This window comes from Podarcis liolepis, assembly GCF_965112155.1.
Source record: "Podarcis liolepis genome assembly, chromosome: 3".
Taxonomy (NCBI): Eukaryota; Metazoa; Chordata; class Lepidosauria; order Squamata; family Lacertidae; genus Podarcis; species Podarcis liolepis.
The window spans coordinates 46,514,858-46,539,990 of NC_139557.1; the positions used below are offsets into that span (position 1 = coordinate 46,514,858).

General features: G+C 39.2%; 1 protein-coding gene across 4 annotated transcripts in view; it reads right to left on the reverse strand.

Moving 5' to 3' along the window:
• EPHA7 (EPH receptor A7) overlaps window positions 1-25,133 on the reverse strand; it is a 166,828-nt gene that overhangs the window by 87,790 nt on the left and 53,905 nt on the right. For 3 of the 4 annotated variants that reach the window (XM_083497506.1, XM_083497507.1, XM_083497508.1), the window contains exons 4-5: window positions 20,385-20,540; window positions 19,147-19,482 (exon numbers count right to left, since the gene is read on the reverse strand). In XM_083497506.1, coding sequence (XP_083353632.1) covers window positions 19,147-19,482; window positions 20,385-20,540 — 492 coding nt within the window. Of the gene's footprint in view, window positions 1-19,146; window positions 19,483-20,384; window positions 20,541-22,417; window positions 22,458-25,133 lie in introns of those variants that run through there. The other variant, XM_083497509.1, reaches the window with a different exon arrangement.

The window sequence follows — 25,133 nt, forward strand, 5'->3', positions numbered from 1 at the left end:
AAACAAACGCCTGAAAAATGAAAACATCCAAGGTGGAACAAACGGGCTGGCAGCTTTTTCAGACTTGTCTTCCCATATATTTTAATATATATATATTACGGCAAATGCGCCAAAGGAAGTCAACATGATGAATTAATAAAGTAGTCTCTTGGGTGAAGTTTTTACAGATGAAAGCCATGCTGCAGTAATCCACCAGGGTTATAAATTAGGTTTAAAAGGGCACATGAACCTCACATTGTCATTATTACTTAATATATCTCCCTGCAGTCAGTGTTAATTCCTTATTCTCAGCAGGGGCAGCTGGTGCCTCCAAAGAAAAAGCAAAGGTGCTGCAACATCACCTTGCCAAGCTACTATCACATCTGTTCTGCCTCCAAGATCAGTAATGCTTCTGGATACCTGTTGCTGAAAACCAAAAGAGGGGAGAAGGCTCTTGTGCTCAGGTCCTGGTTGTGGGCTCCCCTTGGGAATCTGGCTGGCCACTGTGAGAACAGGATGCTGCACAAGATGGACTGTTGGTCTGATCCAGCAGGATCTCCTTTAATTCTTTCCCACCCCCCTCAGTTCCACCCATACAAAACTTTTCCAACCAGCTTGATGTTCAGAAATAAACTGCTGAATCTCAGATAATGGGAGAACAACACAGTGATATCACTGTTTCCTAGGCCAGTGATGGGGAACCTTTTCAGGCCCCAAGGGCTCTTGGTCCACCTTTCAGAAGACTCGTGCCAGTGGAAGTGCAGCCAAAGGCCATTAGAATACAACTCACAAATACTAAGTTCAGAAAATCCAAGAGTTTCCAAAATCATTTAGATTTCAAAATCCCTTCAGCTCACAGCAGTACTTGGGGGTAAAAGAAAAAGAGCCTTTCTCACTGATGGTGCATAGATACCTATTCTATAGGCAACCATCTAGTTATGAAATAATCTGATAGACCTAGGTGGGCTGTATAATACTGTATAATGTTAATACAGGATATAATACACATTGTCTTTGGTCAAGCCTAAAGTCATTTGTTGGCCTATTAAATAATTCACCAGCCAAATATTCTGTGGATGTAGCTTGAAATCTGAGCAGAGTAAGCACATGTCTAATGGAGGGAAATGAATTCTTGTAGATAAGTAGCACTTTCATGATCACTCTGAATTTTGATATACCAAACGGAGGACTTAGAATTCTTCATATACTGTACTCAGAGGCAAAAGTAGTTAGAGCAATGGTTGTGGCTCTTAACTTTTGTTCAAGTAGGGTACATTCCAGCCAATTAGGGGTACAACCTGGGAAGAAGGTGAATGACCCAGGAGGAGGGGCTAAGAAAGTCCTGGGTCCAGATGAAGAGGCCCCAAAGTCCCTAGACCTGAGATTCTCCACCTCTGGTTCTAAATATTCCAGAGGCTTTAGACTGTTCAGTTAGAAAAACAAAGTGCTGGAACTATATAGAGCCCAACAAAGCTACTGTCTTGACAAAACATTTGCTGCTGTAATGCAATGTTGATTTTACAGAAGGCAAACTAGTTAAAGTGAGAAACCAACGTGCAAGACGACAAACCAAGTGCAAGATGACTCTTGGGTTTGAACTCAAAACACCAAATCCCCAAGAATGATCACTTCTTCCCATACATACATTTACACACACCTGAACAAACATTTGCCAAAATGCCATGGTATCCCATGCACTGAGCTTTCATCTCCCATCCCTAGACTTAACAGGTTTGCAGAAACAAAAATGGGGAAATAAGCAGCCTCTCAAAGGAACGCATTCTACACCCAATTGCTTCAGCTGTCTCTGGTTGTAGCTTCCCTTGATGGTTGTCGTGTTTTTATCTGCTACTAGCTTCCCATTTAAAAATAAAACTGTCACAGTAGTATACAGTTTGGATGTGTGGTATGCAGGTTTTTTAAAACAACAACAATACATTCTTAGGGAATCTCGTTTCAGTGTGCTGTCAATCAAGCCTTAGCAAAGCAGGGGGAAAAGCAACTTGAATAAACATGAGAAGTAGATGTTATGGTTGATTCTAACCCTCCTCCCTATTCCAGTTTTGAACTTGGATTCACCCTATTCCAAATTCCACTGAAGTTTTGATCAACCAAGAAATGAAACAGAAACTGGAAGCTAGAAACCCCTGAGCACTGCTCTGTCACACTCAAGGATGTCACTGTGTCAAACAGTTATGCGGAATAATGAGATGCAGGACTGGTTAGCAGCACTTCAAATTAAAACTGGCCTGAACATATCTTGCTTTCGTTAAAACAAGACAGCCTTCACATCTTGCTATGACAATGTATGGAAAAACAAAGGGGAGAAATCATTCTTCCTAGCCTTGGTAGCTTCAGTGACCAGGCAGTCGCTGGATGTCATACAACAGAATATGTTTTCCAAGCAATGGCAAGGGTTTGTGATTGCGCAAATGCTAATGAATTTGCAGAATGTGATGGGAAATCACACAGTCTTTCTGGAACACTTCATACTGCAACAATTTGTTACACAAAGCACTTAGATAAGCTATTTGCTCCTTCAGATGGAATACCCGTCCTATACCCATGGCTTTTTTTTCAGCCAGAACTCACTGGAACTGAGTTCCAGCACCTCATTGGTGCATTCCGGAAGGTCTGTAGTGTTGCAGTTTCGTCCCCCTGCACGGCACTCTGGGCTGCATGGTGGAGGGTGAAGCTTTTTATGGTTTCCCTGTGGTGTTAGGTCGAGCAGGCAAACAAGAGGTTGGGCGGGGGGAGCTCTACAAAGTTCTGGATCTTTGATCAGGATTCCAATCAAGACAGAGTATCCATCTTTGCTGCCCATTACTCTACTTGGTACCCACAAATTAAGACCAATCACTCAAGGCCCCATTATCTTAACCTTCCCACAACTAAGCAGGGTCTTTGCAGGACTAAGATTTCAACAGATGCCCTCAACATATTTAGAGGGGAGATGTTGGGGAATTTCTTGTATAGATTGCAAATGTATACAGTGGTACCTCAGGTTAAGACCTTAATTCGTTCTGGAGGTCCGTTCTTAACCTGAAACTGTTCTTAACCTGAGGTACCACTTTAGCTAATGGGGCCTCCTGCTGCCACCGCACGATTTCTGTTCTTATCCTGAAGCAAAGTTCTTAACCAGAGGTACTATTTCTGGGTTAGCAGAGTCTGTAACCTGAAGCGTCTGTAACCTGAGGTACCACTGTATATGGATGCAATCAGGTAGAGGACATCACACACTTTCTGCTGATTTGCCACACTGTACACAATGCCCAGAGGAAAAATTATATCACCACTCCTAGCAGATAAATGTCTATATATTACACACCAGGAAGCCAAATTTGCGCCGGCAGCCAAGAAGCTCTATTCCAGCTATGTGAATGCACTCCAATCTTAAGTTTTAATGTTGTAAATTTCTTTTTTATGTTATAAACTGCTATAGGTTACATTGTATGATTTTAGATGAAAGTTTCCTTTTATTCTCTATCGTCTATTCTAAAGGCCTTTGGTTATATACAATAAAATTGAGACTCGGTGGGTGCTTTCTAAGAAAAAAAAGCTCAACAACTTTGGGTGGGTGTCCCCACTAAAAAGGGGGGAGTTCTGGCACCTCTTTCTGGGAAAAAAAGCCCTGCCTGTACCTTTTAGATTGCCTCCTACATTACAATTTTCTCTTTCTCCCTTTAAAATGCATAAAGATCTATTTAACTACAGTAGTCAGTGCCTATTACATAATGCAATAGGAGGAGCAAGCTGTTGTGGACTACTGAGAAGGGGGCAGGCAGTGTCCCTTTAAATCAGGTAACTGGTGTTGAGCCACTGGTGTTGACATATCCTGTGGAGAAATGGGAATTCATGCTGGAGAGAAGGCCGGATGGTAAGGTGGTACACACTATCTCACCATCTGCTCCCGATCTCTTTAACTGTCACAGGAATATCAGTGCAGCTCTATCCTGCCTCTGCAAAGGAATTCCTACTTCAGAATAGCAACCCAAAATCAACTTCAGGGAGGGAAAAGTCTGGGTATTGGAGAACTTGTGAACAAATAAAACTTGGCTTTTGTTGTTTGCTGTATGCTGGAAAGGCCACAAAAATATAACCTTTGGAAGCACACACACTGAGCACTTTAACAAACTGGATAATAAACATTTCAGTACAAATTGATGTGTGTCACTGAACTTTATAGTCAATTTGTTCAGTTGCATTGCCACATAGCCAACTGTGTTCAATTACATTTAACACTTCAGCTGTTTTGACTGTTTCACAAAAGGAGATATCAAGACTTCAAAGACCCTTTACACTAACATTACAGTGCCACAATTTGTAAGTAAAAGCCCACCCAGAGATGTGTTTCCTGGTTTACTTCTTGGAATTCAACATGAACAACAATAGGATTCAAGATTCTTACCAAACAAGATCACTGTATGAATGAATATTTGTTCACAAAATACAAACTTGAAAGCTGCTTAATATTTTCAAGGACTGCACAGGTCAATCTAACAAATGTATATGTGAGTCAGTCCAAGAAGCCATATAATTTCATCTTTATAAGTGTACCTGTACATTTATACTTAAGTTTAGAGGCTCCAAATTGGGATTTTCCTTCGCTTCACCATATGCTTACCGTATTTTTCGCTCTATAAGATGCATGAGACCGCAAGACGCACCTAGTTTTTGGAGGAGGAAAACAAGAAAAAAAATATTCTGAATCTCAGAAGTCAGAACAGCAAGAGGGATCGCTGTGCAGTGAAAGCAGCAATCCCTTTTGCTGTTCTGGCTTCTGGGATAGCTGCACAGCCTGCATTCGCTCCATAAGACGCACACACGTTTCCCCTTACTTTTTAGGAGGGAAAAAGTGAGTCTTATAGAGCAAAAAATACGGTAATCTTGCTAGCCTACACAAAGTACATTAGACCAGGAATAAAACCACGCACACATATGAAAGTAATTCGGCACTCTCTTCAGGCAGCAGCATCCAAATGCACTTGCAAGGCTCTTAAAAAAGTTGAGACAGCTTCTGGGGTGGCAATTTCATGAGGCACAGGTGCTGCCAGAAAGGAGATCAGTTTAATTTGCCCACCATGACTTCTCAATGCATACAAGAAAGCAGCTTGTGTATTGCTGGATTGCTGCCATACAGATTCCTTACCTCCTATACATGTGAGTCAGTCAAACAACAGCAGAATTGCCATGTCACATTATTGCCGTGAGTTACTTGATTCATGTTAATATATGGGATGTCGTTTTGCAATACAAAACAACTGGCTGTATTCTTGCTCTTTCCTGTTCTACTAGTTAATCACCAAATATTGTTAAAATTTGGACAGTAATTATCTTGTGTCGACATGCTATGGATAATTAAGAATTGCTCACTCTGAAGCCATGCTAATTGTTTTTCACAGGTCTCCTTCTCTTGCCCTTGCATCCTCTCCAAAAGAAGAACCCACTGTTTTATACGTACATCTCTGTCACGTAGTTTGTCACAGAACATATATCATCCTTTCTTGCTCATACTGGATTAATTTTGCTGCCTTGCAGCAATTATCTCTCCCTTTGTGGGTGACCTCCTAGAAAATGGAGTGCAGGAGGGCTGGATAATTTTTTATCCTGTGGATTTTACCACTTAATTGATATTTATTTTCTGCTCGCAATAGAAGAAAGTGAATTTAAGTCATAACGTAGCATATTGATACAAAGTAGTGACAATGATTTAGCAATTATAACTGACAGCTTTTAAAAAGTTTAGATCTTGATAATGTTCTTTCATTTGCCCTATTACTTGGATCAGTTGGCTAAAGCTGTTAATGATCCTTTTGGATCAATGTCTTTGGCTTGCAGCAATAATTTACTGCACTGGTGGAGTTGTACAGATGTTTTCATAGATGGCTCTGCATCATTCCACCAGACTGCTTGTCTACCTCAAATTTGCTCTCATTCATCACTAACGAAGCAAAAAATAAGATAATCAACATTTACTATGTTAGCATTAAATACGGAACACAGGATACCCAATACTACTGGCAATTTACAGCTACCTCAGCAAATTGCCCATAGGGCTTTTTTTTAATCTTTAGCGTGAGGGAGTTGTCTTCTGCAGAAATATACTATATTGATATACTTTGTGACTTCATCAATAGGTGATTAATATGGTACACTGCACAGAAATAACCATTTAGGAGTGCAGGCTTCACAGCACTGTCCGATAAAAATACGTGTTTAAAAAGGCAGAGAAACCATACTGAGTATATCTACACTACTTTGATTAGACTCTGCAGAAACTAACATTGTTTTGTGTGATGAAATAGATATGTATTTTGTAGGAAGTAATGGAGGCAAAATGAAGGGAGGAAAGGAAAGCATATTCAAGAATGGGCTGAAAGTTGTCTGAGTTGGTGCTTTCCAAACGAAGCTCAAGAAAAAAGCATAATGGATGGGATTTAAAGAACTGTTTTGCTTCCCCCTAGCATCTGGAACCTTGCAAATCAACTTTCTTTAAGGCAGTAGAATCTGTTACCAGAAAGGAAAAATAGCAACAACCATGTGAACTTAGAAGTGCTATGTTGTGCACAAGCCTCTTTGGAACCTGACTTTTGCATGCTAGTCTTTTAAATAGAGTGGGGGAAAATACCAGTCCAGGTCAGCCAGCATCCTTAAATACATTATGATGGCACAGGGAACATGTTTTTGCTTCTAATAATTTGATTTGGAGCCCAAATTTCTACCATTACAAATAATCAAATATCAGTGGGATATCAGTACATATTGCCTTTCAGCATCAAGCTCTCAATCCTATATTTATGGTTTTTTAATTTGGTCTTTAAGAGCAGCTACTTAGGACCTTAGATATCATGGAACTTAATTCATTTATTCTTGTAGATTTCATTGCTGAATTGCCTGTCTGCGTATCTAAAAGCAGCTGTGTGCTATTTATCAAACTATACAGGAATAATGCCAAGGATTTTACATAAGGATACAAAAATAGGACAGAGTAGAAATACTACCCTTCACTTGTTTCTTTGGGTTGTGTTATTACAACTACAATGTCATCTTGTTTTTTCAATTAGTAAACAATCATGAATTAGAGAAGCTTGTCCCCAATAAAATTATCAAATATTTCCATTTTTTGGATTTATTTTCAGAAGACATATGTACCAACCGGACCTACCCTATTCCTTTGACTGTAATTTGTCTTAACCTTTTGGATATTGAATTTAAAATGGTTTGTAAACCTGCCCTGGGACCTGCTGGTGAATGATAATAATTTTAATAACAAAAACAAAAATAAAAATAAAATAACTGTACTTCAACACCATGTCATCTGCTCATACCAGGCAGACACTTATCTGAACCAAAAGCAAGAGTCACTGCTATATCAACAAGGTGGGCATAGGTTGCAAACCAGCAAGAGTTATGCTAACACTGAGCTCTTCCACACTGTGTTACCGCTCCTCCTTCAAGGGCAGCTTCTCAAACTGCTAGCTTAAATGCAGGTTCGTTTATTTAAATCAAGATGATTGAAATCATGATTTTAATCAAGGTGAAAAGGAGCCAATTTAAATAATTGACTTACATCACCCTTCCCGCTGATACTTCTTCAATGGTGACCAAAATATGACCACTAAGCCATGTTAATTTACACTAAACAAAGTATTATTTATACTACCATTTCATTGTTATAATCAAGCCTTGCATATCTTACTCAGACTGTACAGAATGTGTATTTCATGCCTTCCTTTCTTCTGTAGGAGTATCTTCGAAATATCCTTATATAGGATTGCCCGTACAAGAAGCAGGCATGAGGGTTTGCAAATAATAGCCTCCTATTTACTCAGAAGTAAGTGTACTTGGTTTCAATGGAGCTTTCTTCCAAGTAAGTGGGTACAGGACCCACTTGCAGGAACCTGCACTATTTGTCTTCCATCCCCTCTTTCTAAAGTTGCTCCTCTAAAGTTTGCCCAGCCCTACCCCCACAAAAAGTAGCAAACAAAAATGTGATTGACAGATCAAAGCAGGCCTATTTTTATCAGGTGACGATGAAATGTCTCTGCTAGGTAAGTGGCTGACATATATTCACATTTGAGAAATTATCGAGTTGGTTATTCATTCACATGGAAAGCCTACTTCATCTTAACATATCTGGAAGACGGCATGCATTCAGTTTAGAGATTAACTGTAGGGCTAACATAGTCTTGCAAATAAGACCCCATAGGTTTGCAGCCTGCAGAAAAACACCAAAACCACTATCCAGCTGAGTGCTGGCAGAGGAGGAACTGTGAGCTTCTTTTCTGAGTTGGAACTATGGAAACAGTGTAATAACTTTCATGTCAATAGTAATAAAAAAGAGGAGATCAGTCAGCTAGAACTGTTCTGTTTGTCTTTCCAGTGTGTGCAACCACAGTCAGCTAAGCTGTTATTTCTAACAGCTTCCAAGCCATTGTTATATCCTCCAGCACCAAACATTGCAATGTGAAAAGTAAGCAATGCTTAGTTGCAAGTACAACAAATCTCCCGAAGGGTTTGTTTACGCAAAGCAAAATACTGACAAATGTTGTTCTATTTATGGAGCATGACTTTGCCAAAGTTAACCGCTTTAAAGTCCCATTTATTCCAATGGAATACATTTAAAATTATTTCATTGGAGTCATTGGGATTTGTAAGTGCTTAACTTTGTTTGGATTATAGCTTGGATTATTTACAAAAATAATGTATCATCATTTAAAAGGAAATGCATTGTTGTTATTTTGAATGAGATAGACCTCCAGTGTCTGATAGAGATTATATCACAGAAATTACAAGATGCCATGCCATGGTTTATCTTCACATGCTTAAGAATGGGATGTGAAAACTCAGTTCCTCTTCCACTTGACCTTGTGCATTATTGTATGATAAATTGAGGAGGATAAATAGTAAGGGAGTCAGTGTTCCATGCAAACAATCCAAATTTGTGACTATGATAAATTATGCAAATTAAACAACCGCCTGCAAGCTATGTTTTAGCATGACATGAACAAACCCAAGCTCCTCTTGGCTCATGTGTTCCCCTCTCCTCTTGTACAGCCAAGATGAATAGTTTGAAAGCTTTCACTTTCACTTCTGGTCAATCATGGATTGTCATCTCATCTGGATTGACAAAACTGTAGTTAACGCTGACTATAGTTAATTTTAAAGGAGCTTGAGAAACCAGCATTTGAAGTGACTTCAAAGTGTGGCTTATGAAGTTGGCTTGTTTAAAGCTCACCACAATGAATGTCAACCACAGTTCTAGTTAACTTTTGTACCTTTTACTTCCTGTAACACTGGTAGGTTAACTAATTTAGTAGAAAGATGAGCTCTAAGAGGAATAGAACAAAGCACTGAGAATATGACAAATCTGTATTTAGGAGATGAACTGAGAAGAAGTAGTGACACTTAGGAAATTTTTGCATACCTAGTTACCCGACAGCAACATCCAAATGAGCCAATATGTCTCAGTAAATGGCAAACATTGACTAAAAAGCAGTCGCGGTCCACCCCACCCCAAACCACGATGATTAGAAACCATCATTTTAAAAATACAACAACTAAAATAGAATTCTGAATTCCCAAGTTATAGATTAAAACCTATGCTCATGAGTACTTCTGTTTCACTAGTTAAGAGTTATTTATATTTCAAAGGTTTAATGGGTGTGTGTCAATGTAAAAAGCAAGAAATAGCCTTTTTTCAGGGAGCTGAAAGTGGGCTAAAAGCCATTTTCCCTTCATAGTGTGTCTAGCTACCCCCACCTCATACCAACAGTACAATGCCACTTTTGTTTAGAAAATACAGCAATCTAGCTTGTTGCATCTTAAGATGTTAAAATGATAGTTGCTATAGCCACTTGAATGGCTAGGCTTCTTATTTTTCACCTGATCCATGTTTCATGCAAACAAGACAGCCATTGTATCTAGATTTTATTCAGACATAAAACCAATTACTAAATCCTGTCAGATACTTGACATATTAATCTGAGGCAGGGGGCAATTAAGTTTATTTGGGCTACACCAGTGAAAAACAGTCAATGAATCATTTTTATAAAATGGTTACAGAATAGACTCAAAGAACACTGTAACTCAGAGCGGAAATACTTTTAACTTGGTCCTAATATTTTTAAATGTCTAAATGGTTAATAGCATGAGAAGAATAGAAAGGTTGTGGTCAAGTAATTATACAGTAATGACATTATTTGCATGTGAAACGTAAGATATTTACATCCAATGTAGAGACAAATAAACTGCCCTTCACCTTTGAAGGACATCAGCTTAATATGTGCAAATTCAGAAGCTGAAGGGAAAGAACAGTACTGACTCATAATCTGAGATAACATTTTAATAAATTGTTGTTATTTTGTTGTTATATTTAAAATGTTGCTTAGTAACCTGAAAGCCTGCCCTACTATTAGCTGAGCTTTGTTAGTTACAGAACAAGTATAAGATTATGCAGGATGCAGAGAAAGTAGCCACTAGAGAAATTTCCCCGCTACCCCATCCTCAGGGATGAATCAATGAGGCTGAATGAAGACTCGAGATAGACAAATGGAAGTACTTTTCCACACACCACATAATTATACTGTTGAATTCACTACCACAAGATGTAGCAGTGCCCACCAACTTGGCCAGCTTCAAAAGAAGATGCAGTCATATGACTGTGTTCTACTCTCCAATGCTGGAGGGAATATGGCCCTGAGTATGAGGTGCAGGGATTTCAAGTGGAAATTGTGCTGTTGTACTCAGGTCCCGCTTGCGGGATTCTCATAAGTCACATTGAGAACAAGATACGGGAACTATATGTGCCCTTGGACTGATCCAGCAGGGCACTTCGGATGTGAAAAGACCACTAGTGACTCCTGCAAGAGCAGGTTTCTCCTTCTCTGTCTGGCTCATTTCCACCTGGCAGGGAAGAAGGGAGGTAACTTGACAGACTTCGGCACTGTTGCTGGGGTCAACATTTAGTTATGGATATGATGTACAGCTTTTTGTGCTATTTGGATGGTGCTTCTGCGAGTTGCTTAATCTTTTGCCTGGACTATTTGTTCAAATACTGTGTTTTGTGATTGTTCGTGAATTATCTTGAAATGTATCTTATTTCTGGTGTTGCTATGAGTAGCTTCAAGCATTGTTTCCCATGGAAAAGCAGCATACAAATAAACTGATGGTTATTATGAACACTCCATTTCAGAGGTACAGTCATCTGTTCAGTGGTTGCATATACCATATGCAGCAAAAGCAGAGACTGTGACACCTCACTGCTGGATGTAAGTTCCCCTCTACCTACAGTGTTTGCAGACATGTGGTGATGTCAACCATTGCCCTTGTTATATCACTGGGACCAATCATGAATATGCATATTAAGAATCATAGAATCATAGAGTTGGAATAGACCACAAGGGCCATCGAGTCCAACCCCCTGCCAAGCAGGAAACACCATCAGAGCACTCCTGACATATGGTTGTCAAGCCTCTGCTTAAAGACCTCCAAAGGAGGAGACTCCACCACACTCCTTGGCAGCAAATTCCACTGTCGAACAGCTCTTACTGTCAGGAAGTTCTTCCTAATGTTTAGGTGGAATCTTCTTTCTTGTAGTTTGGATCCATTGCTCCGTGTCCGCTTCTCTGGAGCAGCAGAAAACAACCTTTCTCCCTCAGAAGAGCTCAGCTCAATAAGGCCAAAGGCTTATGAGTCTAGGATTCTGATCTTATAGTAGCCAGACAGATACTTATGAGAATCCTACAAGCAGAACATGAGCACAACAGCACTTTCCAGTCCAGCTTGTTGGTTTTTGGTTGCCAACCAACCAATTGCCGGTTTCCTGTCTTTGGGTATTTAAGAACACTGAGTATACAAAACTAGCCTAAATTTTTAGAAGCAAGGTGCAACGTTTCTCTTGGGCCGGCTTAAAATAACAAATAAATAATATTTTTCATTTGTGCTCCTGGCTGCAGTCTTTCAAATTTTGGAGAAAAGATTCCTAATAAATGAGCAATATTGGTGTGACCTTTTGCTGAAACCCTTGCACGTTACATCCCAATTTCAACTTTAATTATATCACAACACAAAATAATATAATGAAGCCTGAGCCCTGCTGTGTCAATTATCTTGTTACATACACCTCCTCCATATTATTCCAATATGACAAATAATTTGATCTTAATCATCTGCCACCTGCCCGCCAATTCCCAGCTGATTTGGCATCTCTTTTCCCTTTTTGACATTTTTTCTCCTCGGGGGTAAGACAGAACAAAAGAGGAGTAGTGAGTTGTACATATTCTATGGCCCCTCCCACTTCTTTTCTCAATTAAGTTGATGTTATCTTTACATAATGATTTGCATTTTGTGAATGCAGCCTCTAAGAGTGAATGCGCTAGAACAAAAACCTGAAAGAATAATTTTTTGGAAGGCGGAGGACAACTTTGTTGCGTGGTGAGTGCCAGGTTATTGAATGTGTCCACCTAATGTGATGGAACAGCAGCAAGTGCATAGATCACAAGCATTCTCACATCTATACTATATTATTCCTAAGGTAAAGGTAAAGGGACCCCTAAACATTAGGTCCAGTCGCGGACAACTCTGGGGTTGCAGTGCTCATCTCGCTTTACTGGCCAAGGGAGCTGGCGTACAGCTTCTGGGTCATGTGGGCAGGATGACCAAGCCGCTTCTGGCGAACCAGAGCAGTGCACGGAAACACGTTTACCTTCCTGCCGGAGCGGTACCTATTTATCTACTTGCACTAACTTGCTTTCAAACTGCTAGGTTGGCAGGAGCAGGGACCGAGCAATGGGAGCTCACCCCGTCGCAGGGATTCGAACCTCCAACCTTCTGATCGGCAAGCCCTAGGAGCCACCCACGTCCCTTATTCCTATATACACACAAATCTGACTACATAAAATAACCATTTTTGCATGAAGCACAGAACAATCATAGCCACAAATAAGAACTGCATGAATTCCAGTTTACGCAGCTATAAAGAAGGTTTCTTCGCTCCATAGTAAACTTTTTTTTTCAAATAAAGGAACAGAAGCAAGACTCTTTCTGTTGTGTTCCAAGCCTTTTTTTATACTCAATTATAGTTATCAATCATTTTCCTAAAATATTTCCTGTTCTCTGAACTGTAGAGGCTACCAATTATATGACAAAACTGCTTTGTGTTACACAATAAAACAGTTTTTATTCTTTGGGTCTTAATAATGTTTTTTAAACGGAAAAAAATCTTGTATTTTTTAAAGGGGAAAAAACTGTGATAGAATGCATTTATATATCAAAATACTTAGTAGAAATGCTCAGTATTTGATAATACAGGTGGGGAAAATGGGAAATGGGAAAAAATATAAAAATAAAAAATGATTATAATTTTCTAAGGGCCTGTTCCCTGCACACAAAAAAGCTTGTTCTCGCAAACACTGGGCTGAGAGAAAATCTTTAAAAAGCCTAATTCATGAGAACAAATGAGCGGCAAAGAATGAACAATTGTCATCCATTCACACAGTTTAAAGTATGACTTGCCTTTCCTACAGACCACCTTGGTCATGAGCAGAAGGGAAGATGCAAAATGCAGACAAACAACAGCTCTTCCACTGAGACCACCCTTGCTCACCTGTGGCTGTGAACAAGCTGCCATACTATTCCTGTAAAGAACAATTGAAGTACATTTCTCCTCCGTCCCGCCCCCCCAAATATATTCTGGCTTGTTAAAGGTTGCTGGGAATTATAGTACTGTTTACTCTGTAAACAAAATTCTTTTACAGGGGAAGATGTGCTTCAAATCTGCTTTAAAAGTATTGCATTTTGCCTAGCTTTTATCTTGTGGAACAAGACCCAAGAAGAAATATGGTAGGTAACTTGCATATTGTGTGCTATTGTGGTAGGATATGTCTGCAGTTTTGCAATATATGAAGCCTAGGTTATTTCGCCTCTCCCACCAAGCCCTACATTGTTACTTCTATCTATTTCCTTTAATGTATGAAAAGCAAGTTTCCTGTGGCACAATAATTAAGCTAAACAAGTAGGAAAATAAAATAAATTCCCAACCCCCATCAAATCTAATTCTTATTTAATATACCATGCTGTCTCTAGATATCAAGGTACGTGCCAAGGAGCTGCTGCATAATGCAGTCCTTTTGATTAGCTTAATTCGTTGAGAACTCAAATACTTTTCACCATATGGCAATCTAAGGCATTGACAGCATGGATTTATATAAGCCATTGAGTGCTGCCCATCTCTTCGCCAACCATTTAATTAAAGTGGTGGCAATTTACAGAGAAAGAAAAAAAGGACTCAATTCAGTCATCAAGCTACACCATGTTTCAGGAAGCTTAACTATGGCTTAATGTGATGTTTCAATTGACAAACTATGGTTTGTGACCACTATCAAACCAGAAAGAGAAGGTGGAGGGGGGAGGGAAGCATAGTTGAAAAGCTAAAGTTTCTTCTATCTCTGGTATAACATGATACCTGAATAAAAAACACAATGGTTGTAGTTGTGACTAGAGAACCCGGATCTAGACACCGGAATTTTCAGCAAATAGAAAATGAAAGCAGATAAGAAGCTCTAAACTACACTGTAAGCTCTAACTTTTGAGTTATGTTCAGTGCAAATGATGACTACACAACAAAATGTGTCATCTGTTACTGCAATCCTATGCACACTTGCCTGGAGTATGCATCACAGAACACAGTGGGACTTCTTTCTGAGCAACACTGCATAGGATTGTGCTGTTGATGCCATCTCCATATTAATAATTTCAGCTCAAAAATAAATATCCAGGCTTTCTTGGATTAAGCGAATTATTTGGATATGTTCCAATGAACAGTAGCCTTTGTCATCTTGATGGAAGACGTATCTCAGGAACTACGGTAACTATACAGAGGGTGTATATCCCTGTTGGTTAAGCATTTGTTAGACCTCTCAGTGATAGGGTTTGATTATGGCAATGTGCTGGTCTGGAAGCGGCAGCTAGTTTTGAACACAGTAGCTAGCTTGCTTGTGGGGGCAAATTACAGGCAGCACATAACACCCTGCTTATTGGATTTTCACTGGTCTGCTACTGGGCCAAATTCAAGGTGTTCATATAAACATACAAGGCACTATAAAACTCAGGATTATGCTATATGAGAGACCACCAAATCCCTTACACACCCAGTGAATTGTTGTAGTCTGTGGGAGAGTTTCTCAGAGCTTGGCTTTTAGTATGGCTGCCCCTGCAATGTGGAACAGCGTTCCTATGAAGATACGACAGCAGCCCACCAACCACACTTCCCAGAAACAATTTAAGATATTTTTGTTCTGGCAGGATTTCTCAGTTGGATAAATGGGTCTTAACCATGAGTGTCTCCTTTTTTTAGGATTTTAGTCTTGCTTTAAAAGTATTTGCTGTTTATGTGTTTTTGGTTGTTTTTAATTACCTTATGTGTAAATCACCTTGAGGCAGTAATAATAATTTGATACCATCAACTTCTGGGGCTTTTCACCAGTATGGGATTTGACAACTCTGTCCCTCAGAAAGTAGAGGACCATTGCTTGGTCTCTTACCTATGGGTTTCCTCAGGACTCTATTTTATCCCCTAACGCTTTAAAGATCTGAATGAAGCCACTGGGGCAGGTCATCCAGTCTGATGTGGGGGTTTCTTTTAGACCCAGCATTGCTCCAAGAAGGTTCCATGGCTGTTGTGGCTAGGTCCAACTTTGCCCAGCTTGGAGGAGGACAGATGTGCCTCTTCCTGGAAAAAGCGGATCTGTCCATGGTGAGCTATCCCTTAATCACTTTCCACTTAAAAATGTACACAGCAACAGCTGTGAAGAATGTTTGGAAATTGAAGCTTGTGCAAAATGTCATGGCCAATTTGCTTTGTTCTGCGTGCTTTGCTGACACTACTGTATTGCACCAGTCTTGTACAAATTGCACTGGCTTCCATTTTGTTTCCGGGTACAATTCAAATTGCTGGTTCTTACCTATAAAGCTTTAAACACTACAGAGCCAGGGTATTTGAAAAGCTGTGTCTTCCTTTATGAACCTGCCCGTAGTTTAAGAAAGTTTCTGCTGTATATCCTCACCAAAGGAGGTAACATGGATGGAACCATGGGACAAGGCCTTTTCTTTAGTGGAATGAACACCCTTCCTGCGAACATCAAATTTGCTTCATCTATATTTAGCTTTAGCGGGTAAGTGAAACCCTTTTTTTCCATTCTGCAAGGCTTTTGCCCAATTTTAAATGTGACTAATCACACTTTCTGTTTTAAAATGTGTTTTCTCCTCTTGTTCTTAACTGGTTTGTTATGATACTGTTTTAAAGTTCTTATGTTAAAGTTTTTCAATTATAAGTCATTTCGGTTGCCCTTTTGGGACCAACAGGCAACTTAAGAATAATTTTATAAAAGTGAATATTGAGATATTGGACGATTTGTAGTGCTCTGTAGAAACTTTAATTACAGGAAGGAGATTTAGAAAGCATATTCAGTATCATAACCAATTTCTTTCTTTTATGTGAAATCATTTTCTTACCAACAAAAATCATCACTTCTTTTCTGTAGATCAAGGCTTATTCATAATCCTTGGAAAAGGAATTGGAGCATTAAATGCTCTACACATTTTAGAAGATTTATAAACTTAGAGGCTAGCATTAGCCACAGCCATACTGGTGGAAGAATGGAAAAGAAAAAGGCTGTTTGAAGCTGAGCTTTAGCAGTTTTGTTTGCCAAGACACTAGTAGGTTCTTTCACATCACAGATGTAGCTGAGCCTGGCAGTTCCATAAGGAAAGGGCTTTTGCAAATATACACAACTATTCTGGGTCCTGTATTTGATTCTGTGAAAGTCATTAAACAAATTAATACTTGAAGCTTAGCCTTCTTTTTTTACACAATAACACTACTCTCTGAAGCATGTTAATGGATTAAAATATGTGCAAGCTGTTGTCAAATAACAACAATAATATTTTTCCCTATCTTTTCAGTAGGTGAAGGGATACACTGAGTTTAATGGTTTAATAGTTACATAGGTAACTATGTAAATTCACAGTAAGATAGGGGAGTTTGAACCTTCCATGTTTCCTTCTGAAAGCTGTACTTGTGCCTCACCCAGTAATTGTTACTTGGTGCAGCAAATCCAGAGACTATCTAGCTGCACCTCTAGATTAAATAATGCTGTGAGGATTACATTCCCCATGGCAGTCAGCAGGATGTCATAGCAGAATAGGACAGCAACATGCTTTAGACACTCCTAAGGCACTGCAATGCACAGACAGTCCTGCTCTCAGCCCAAGTCAGAGCTCTCCTCTCCATACCAACAAACTGAGAAATCATGTTTTGGGAAACAAGAAAAACACTGCAAAGGAGCTTTCAGAATCTACCACAATCCGAATCTATAAACTTCAGGCATGATACAGGCTGCTCCTCATTTGGATGGATGATGCCCTGATATTAAAAAGGAAAGCAAGGAAAAACATACTTAAAACTATTTATAAAATTATTCTAGTTGAAATTGAAGAAAATGACCAAGAACCCTAGGAGGTGTCTGGAAGAGGAGACATGAAAAATTAGTATCTCCAAATTGTTGATAATTCCATGAAATAAGATTACTGCTGCCATGTGAATCGTCCCTTTACAAAATACTGTCCTGTGTTCTTAAAGGAGAAAAATAATGTAAATATAATGAATACATGGATGGAAAATGTTTTTTTTAGCATAATAAATATTTTAACAAAAATATTCATTGCAATTATCTATAGAATGTGATATAAAAATATAAAAAGTATTGAAAACACGGACAAAATCCATGTCCTATTCATGTGTCCTTAGGGTGGAGCTGTCCAGATGTGTCTACATCTGGATCACTTAATACTTACAATATCTGGCATGCTGCAAGTCACATGCACCTGAGCAAGGGCTGAGGAAGAAAAGGGATGGAGCGAAGGGAGCCCAGGAGAGCCCAATGCAGATACTGGTCCTGCTCATGCAGTAGGAAGTATACTGGGCCTGTTGTACATGTCCCTTAGCAATGAGTATTCAAGAAGCAACTTCTAGACATTCACTAATTTCCCTGCTCCAGAGTTATTCATCTGAACCCCAGAATATCGAAAATACTTATTTTTTATTTTATTTTTTGCTTAAAACTCAGCTGGCCTGTTGCCGTTAGTCTACCCCTGTTTCTACCATCAACACAAATGCAGCACAGACCTGCTAGAACATCATTTTTATCAACAAGCAATTCATCATTTTACATTCCTGAATAGGAGACTTCCTATTTCGACATGCAAAGATCACTAAAACACATTTTGCCCCTTGGGTGATATGCTAGTTTGATTTTATTTTTCCTGACATTTCACCTGTCAGATTATCATAAATATAAGAAACAAAGAATAATTGTCACATTCTCACTGGATCTCATCATCAAATATCTGGAAGTATTAAGCTGGAAGGATAATCTTGGGGGAAGGATGTGAATACCGAAGGCATTTATCCTTAACTCAGATTCCGGCAGAGGATTTAAACTGTTTCAGAATGAAATATAAACAAACTCTTTTAAGAGTTTGAAAATACTAGGGTATTGCTACAAAGAAGCCAATGCATGCACAGAAACCCATTTTATCAATACAAATGATTTTTTATGTTTCTTATTGCACTAAGAACATATAGAGTAGTATTAGGCACTAATAAACCAACATACTGAACCAACAAACCACCCACTGAAGAAAATTTAAACATATCCTTAATGCATTCATTGAAATCAATGGGTCTGAAAGTGCTTGACTTCATACCCTTATGACATAAACAGCTAACAGCTTGATCCTATGCAAGGTAGCACACAGCAACAAATGTCAAGATCAGGCAAAAGAGTCAGTTCTGGCACAACAGAGCAGTTCTTGTCTTTGACTAGCATTACAATCCAGTCTTACGCCTTGCCAACGGGGTAGTGGTTAGCACTGACAACCGTGTGGCACTCTGCAAGTAGGCCACAAATAGCCCCATGTGATCCATCCTAAAAGCCACATGTGCCACTAGAATCAAAACAATGTTAAACTAGCAAAAAAGGGGGGCGGGCCTTGTAGGAGCTTACTACAGGCATGCGCAATATGTGCCTCGCTTTAGCTGCTGACAAATATAGTGTGCAACAACTCCTGCTGCATGCGCTTAAAAAATCCTAGAGTTTGTTTACTTACCTGCTTGACCAGTGGTAACAGTAACAGCTGCAAAAAGCCTCTGGGAGCGGCTCAAATCAGAAACGCCATTGACAGCTTCAACTTCAAAAGTGTAGTTAGCGTGAGCTAACAGGTCCAAGACGGTGACATAGTTGTCTGCTAATCCAGTTTGCTGGGGCATATATCCAACATTGCTCCCACAGGGAACACATTCGCCCTGCTCCCAGCTGCACCTCTTGCACAATACCCTGTAGGTCACGTCGTTTCTTCCTCCGTTATCAGCAGGAGGGCTCCACTCCAAACTCACAGTAGTTTGGTTAATATTGAAAATAAGGTTCTGTGGTGCAGATGGAGGTCCTTTATTGAACACAAAACACACAAAAACAAATGGGAGGGAGGAGTTAACACAGAAACCAGCAGGGGGGAATTTAGCTCATGTTTTAATTACCTAGGCAAAAGCTTGCCAGAACATAAACTTTTCATTATATTTACTACAAGCTACCAAAAAGCCTGCTTGAACTCACTTGACAAGAAGCTTTATTTATTTTCCATTAAGGAAACAGGATAGCTGTTCTCTGTGTATTTACTACACCTAGCTTTAGCAGCTTTTCTTCTGTGCAATTAAAGGGATAAGTTAATGCACCTCTGAAGCTGACTCATACAAAATGCCTCCAGTTGAATTCTTGTGTCCTTTTAAAATGCATTAAACAGAATACATTTAGATCCTCTTTACCCGGTTTTGATGCAATTTACAGCTTTATTTGGGTGGTTTTGTCTTTGAGCAAACTGCACAAATTCGTTCCTTGAATCACCAGTCTACATAGGTAAGTCTATTTGTAGGTGAAATGCCAAGCCAAATCCCATTACATTTCAACCAGACTCCTTATCTACACAGGTTACTTTTCATTTCACATGTCACTCATTTGGTGCAGTAACACATTAGGCTTATATGACAATGCAAATATATGTAGGAGAACCATATTTTCATCCTCGTCACAATATGACATATATTTGCATAGTGTGTTCTCTGGGTTATGTTGGGGGCAACAGGGAAATTAGATTTATGTAGTTCCTACTCTGTTTACTTTGCCCACTTTGCTGCTCAGCCAGAACTTTCAGTTTCAAACACTTCTAACTCAGATAGACTAAAGGCCAATACTGTGCACCAGAGAGAAAGAGAGAGCCCATCTTAACAAATAGATGTGTGCCTGGGGCTGGCAAGATAACATTCTTTGTGATTATCTACATGAATAACTCACTTGTGCATGCAACATATGGTGGATCAGTAGGTGCTCTGTAATAGCTGTCCTCACAATCACATCGCGAAGATCCTTCCCTGTCTGAGAAACTGTGCATAGGACAGCGGGAGCACTGCAGATCTTGCGAAGATGACTTATAGAATCCACGGCCGCAGGCTAAAAGATAATGAAACAAACAGATACCATTATTTTTTTAAAAAAAAAAACCATGCGTTTTAAAGGGATATATGGCTTCGGGCGTGTGAAAACATACCGTGTTAAAATGTTCTCAAAATGCACTTTTACTCCTCTTTCGTATTGTGAAAAGGTCCCACACTTCACTCCCAGCAAAAGGTAGCGGTTAAAAGCATAAATTAGGAACTGGAAGTTTCTGGTTTCTAACATCAGCTGAACTTACACACTACAGCTTTCATTAGAAAACCTATCCCCTCTCAGCTACATAATAATTCCAGTTTCCATAAGGACTACCAAAATAAGGCCTTTCTGCAGTTAGGAAAAAAATATGTATCAAACTATTATGTATAATCATAAAATAATAGAATTGCAAGGGATACCAAGGGTCATCCAGTCCAACCCCTTGGAATGCAGGAATATTTTGCCTAATGATCAACAGTACCATATCCTTCCCTCAGTACATCCGTGGGGGACAGGAGTTGACTTTTAGAGCACACTTTTTAGAGTACACTGCTGCTGTAACAGGGAACATCTTGTATCAGTATGGAAGAAATCACCCTTCATTTCCCCCAATCAGATAGTTATAATTGTTCCCATCATATTACGCTCATATTACATATGATCATTGTTTTTGTGTTGTGAGTTTTTTCCTGGGGTAGAGGCTCTATCTAAACCACAGTAACTGAACCATAGTTATCTTTGCTGTTAACTGAAGTAAAGGTCAGCCATGCTGTCTCAAAAATAGCACTAAACCTATATATATATGCAATAAAATCTAATCAGACTTTGAATGTTAACCTATATATATATTTGATTCACTTTCAGCCAAATCTATCAAAACAGCCAAATGACAAAACCATTGTTTTCTGCCATAGCTGAGCTTATCAGGCTATGAGGAAAGTGCATAAGAAATGAACTGACTGTTCCAGCCCAAAGCCCCTTGTGTGGTCTCTCAATTAGTCTCGGGTAGTTCTATATAGAAGGCTATGCAGTGACACTTATAAAATATTCTTCAACAGCACGTACTACATAAATGCCATCAAACAATTATTTTTAGAGACGTAAATCTAGTAAAAAATAAAAGCAAAACATCAACAATGTTAGCCATTCTTTTGCATATATAAATATGCAAATTTCCAATCATGTGTGTGTGCAAAATTTTATTTATTGAAACATATTTATAACAGCCTTTCACACATAGTTGAAAGTTAATACAACAGATTTTCAATTTAAACATCAAACTTACAAAGAAATAAAATGCTGCTAATAATCTAGGGCAGGATTATATCACAACAACTCACTGGAAGTAAGCACCGCAAAAACATGGAAACATAAATACATTTTAAAATAAGTGCTGAAATGCCACTAATGCTAGAACTTGCCTAAGCTTGGAGGGCAGGTGATTCCTTAGAGAAGGCACCACCATAGAAAAAGTCCTCTCCCTAGCTGCTGTTAAAAAACATCCTTAGGTTGCAGCACAACCAAGAGGGCTTCAACAGGCAATCACAGCCATGGAGCAGGGTTGTAAGTGAGCAGGTAAGTTGTTTATAACTTTATAGGTCAAAACCAATAAATACGTATGCAAGCAGCTTTATAGACACGCATGCCTTCATCTCATACAGAGTCCTTTTTTCAGCACTGGCTTTCCACAATGTAGTGAATATCAGTGTTTATAGTAATTTATGTCCGTCCATCGTCGTCCCCCCACCCCACCGCATGGAACTGACTAGTACAGAGGACAACAAATATGGTAAGCTTATACCACAAATTGTAAAGGATGTGCTGCCCATGCTCTCTACCTGCCCATACTTTCTCCATGATACTTTTGAGAAGGAGCAGAAAACCAATTGGGAACTTACCCTCTTCACCTTTAACAGAAAATCCACTTCTCACTGAAGCCTGCAAATTTTATGATCATTTAAGTTGTTAAATCAATTGTAAAACAAACTCAGGCAATGCTATAAAAGCATATAAAAGTGCATCTGGGAGCAAACAATTTATGTAAGCCCAGCAAACTGGAAGTGAATCACAGAAAAAACATGTCTAAAGTAATGAGATAGGAGATCTGAACTGGCATGAATTCAAATTTGTATTGCTGAACACAAATAGTAACACAATCAAACTAACATCTTGTATTTATTCAGTGTCACGGATACTGAAAGTTGTCAGTCACAGACAAATATGGCTCCAAAATGGAAGTCATATAATAGTGGCTGTGGTGCATACACTAGATCAGTTGTAACCATCACAGGCATTTTTTTTTTTTACTTAATAAAATATTCATCACAGGCATTTTCTAGGAACCCGTTTCACAATAATATCCTGTAAGTCAATGGATACCACTGTGGGTATTCCCTGGGTATGATTACTACTCCCTCTCCCTCTGTTCCACCTGCCCCAAAGTTCTACCTCGGTCAAATGCGTACACATACGTGTGTTCAGAAATCACAGCCAAAGGGAAGAGACACTTGTATCCTAAACATTTGTGGTGGTATGTCACTTTTTACTACTTGTTTAACAGAAGGTTTCTTCTACTGCAGCAATTTGCCCTAAAATTAAGCAACAATATATAAATTTAACGCAGTAGTCGCCAATCTTTTTGGGCCGAGGGGCACATTTGGAATTTTAAGAAGAAGATGAGAGGACCAGTCAGAAAATGGCGAGCGCTAGAGGTGCACCCTAACACAAAATGGCTACTACCACCAAAAAAGCAGAAAAAGAGAAGAGATGGGAAGCTAAAATGGTTCAAACATGAAAAGATCTATTCATTTTGGTGTTTGTTTGTTTGTTGTTGTTGCAAAAAAAATATGAAAAAGTATTGGTTGTTGCTGTAGATTAGAATTAGAATTAGAAAATACAGAAGCTGTGGAAGTTAATTTAACTTAACCTTTGGAGTGTGTGCCCCGCCCCCAGTTAGAACTAGTTCCGGTGCCAACATACAGTTGCCATAGAGCAAGCACAGGCATAGACAAACTCGGCCCTCCAGATGTTTTGGGACTACAATTCCCACCATCCCTGAGCACTGGTCCTGTTAACTAGGGGTGATGGGAGTTGTAGTTCCAAAACATCTGGAGGGCCGAGTTTGCCTGTGCGTGCCTTGGAGAGTCATAGAGTGCTTTGTAGGGGACCTCATCTCACCTCCTATAACATCACCAACAAACAGCTGACTTTGCTTGAAGACTTCCAGAAAGCAACAGCGAAATGTAATTGGTTCCATTGTCGAACTGCTCTTAAAATTAATAAGCACCTTCACTGAAATCCACCCTTCTGTAGCTGAAATCCATTAGAACTTTCCCTGACCTCTGGGGAAGTAGAGAACAAATCTTTGCCATTTGCTGTGTGACAAAGATGGAGCCAAAGATACAGAGATGGAGTTATATATTTGTGTCACCTAAACAGAAGCCATTTCTTGAATCTGAAAAGGAGAGTCTTTTGTCACATCATACAAGACTAAGATAGAGTAAATGATCTTTCCCCTTCTCTCTTTTTTTTGTGGGCAGAAATGCAACTTTGATTTGAGTGGCAATAACCTAGAGTGCCCATGGTTTAAAAAGAACATTGCACTGTTATTAGCACATTGCACATTTTACATCCAGGATCCCAGACTGGATCAGCAATCTCTGAAATGCACTGGGCAGCCATCTCAAGGGAACCCTATGTAAATAGCTCCCTTGGCCCTTTCAAGTGACAAGTTTGGTCATTTTAATCTGCTTTAGAATGCAGCATGTGAAAGCACTCTGGGGTTAGATTAGCAAAGGTAAAAATGTCATTTAGACACCTATTGTATATTCAGTATCTCTGGTGATATTTCTAATGCCTCGGAGAATGTGTCCCTTAGGACCAGTGAGGCTGTGATTATTGAACTGTTTGCTTTGCAAAGAAAAATCTCATGTAAAATCAGAACTGAGTAGCACAACAAAATTTCATGGAAGGCTTGTAACACAAGTCACATTCACAAATGAAATCACTGTGGACTCAAGTAGCTATCACTTGCTTTGAAAAGAGGCAAACACAGAAGGTTTAAGCTTATTTCTGTGTTGTAATCCTCTTCCAGAGCATAAATATTATTTTGGCAAGGAATGGGGGCTGTCCCTTTACCACGGAATATATCCCAAGTAAAAGGAATACTGCTTAGAAATGTGCACCCTTCTAAATCCAATCTTTCTCACACACAGAAAAGACACTTTACAGCAGCAAAGTGACGCTTATTGCCCATGTTTGAAATAAGAAGATAACTGGGTAACATACAAAAAGCAAAGGATGGCATTCAACTAAGTTCTACTCAGAGCAATCATATTGATATTAATGGACCTAGCTTAGTGAGGTTCAGGGCTTTTTTCATGGGTAACTCATTGGAACTCAGTTCCAACACCTTTCAGGTAGGTGCCACTATCATTCTAAGAGAAAGAAGGAGGCATTCATTGTGACCTCTTTTTGTAGAAAAATAGCACTGGTCAGGTTCATTAAGTTTAGTAGGTCTACTGTGAATGAAACTTAGTTGAGTGCCATCACACAACTCCCCCCTCCTATACACAAATGCAATTCTAAGAATATAAGAAAAGTTCTGATGGATCA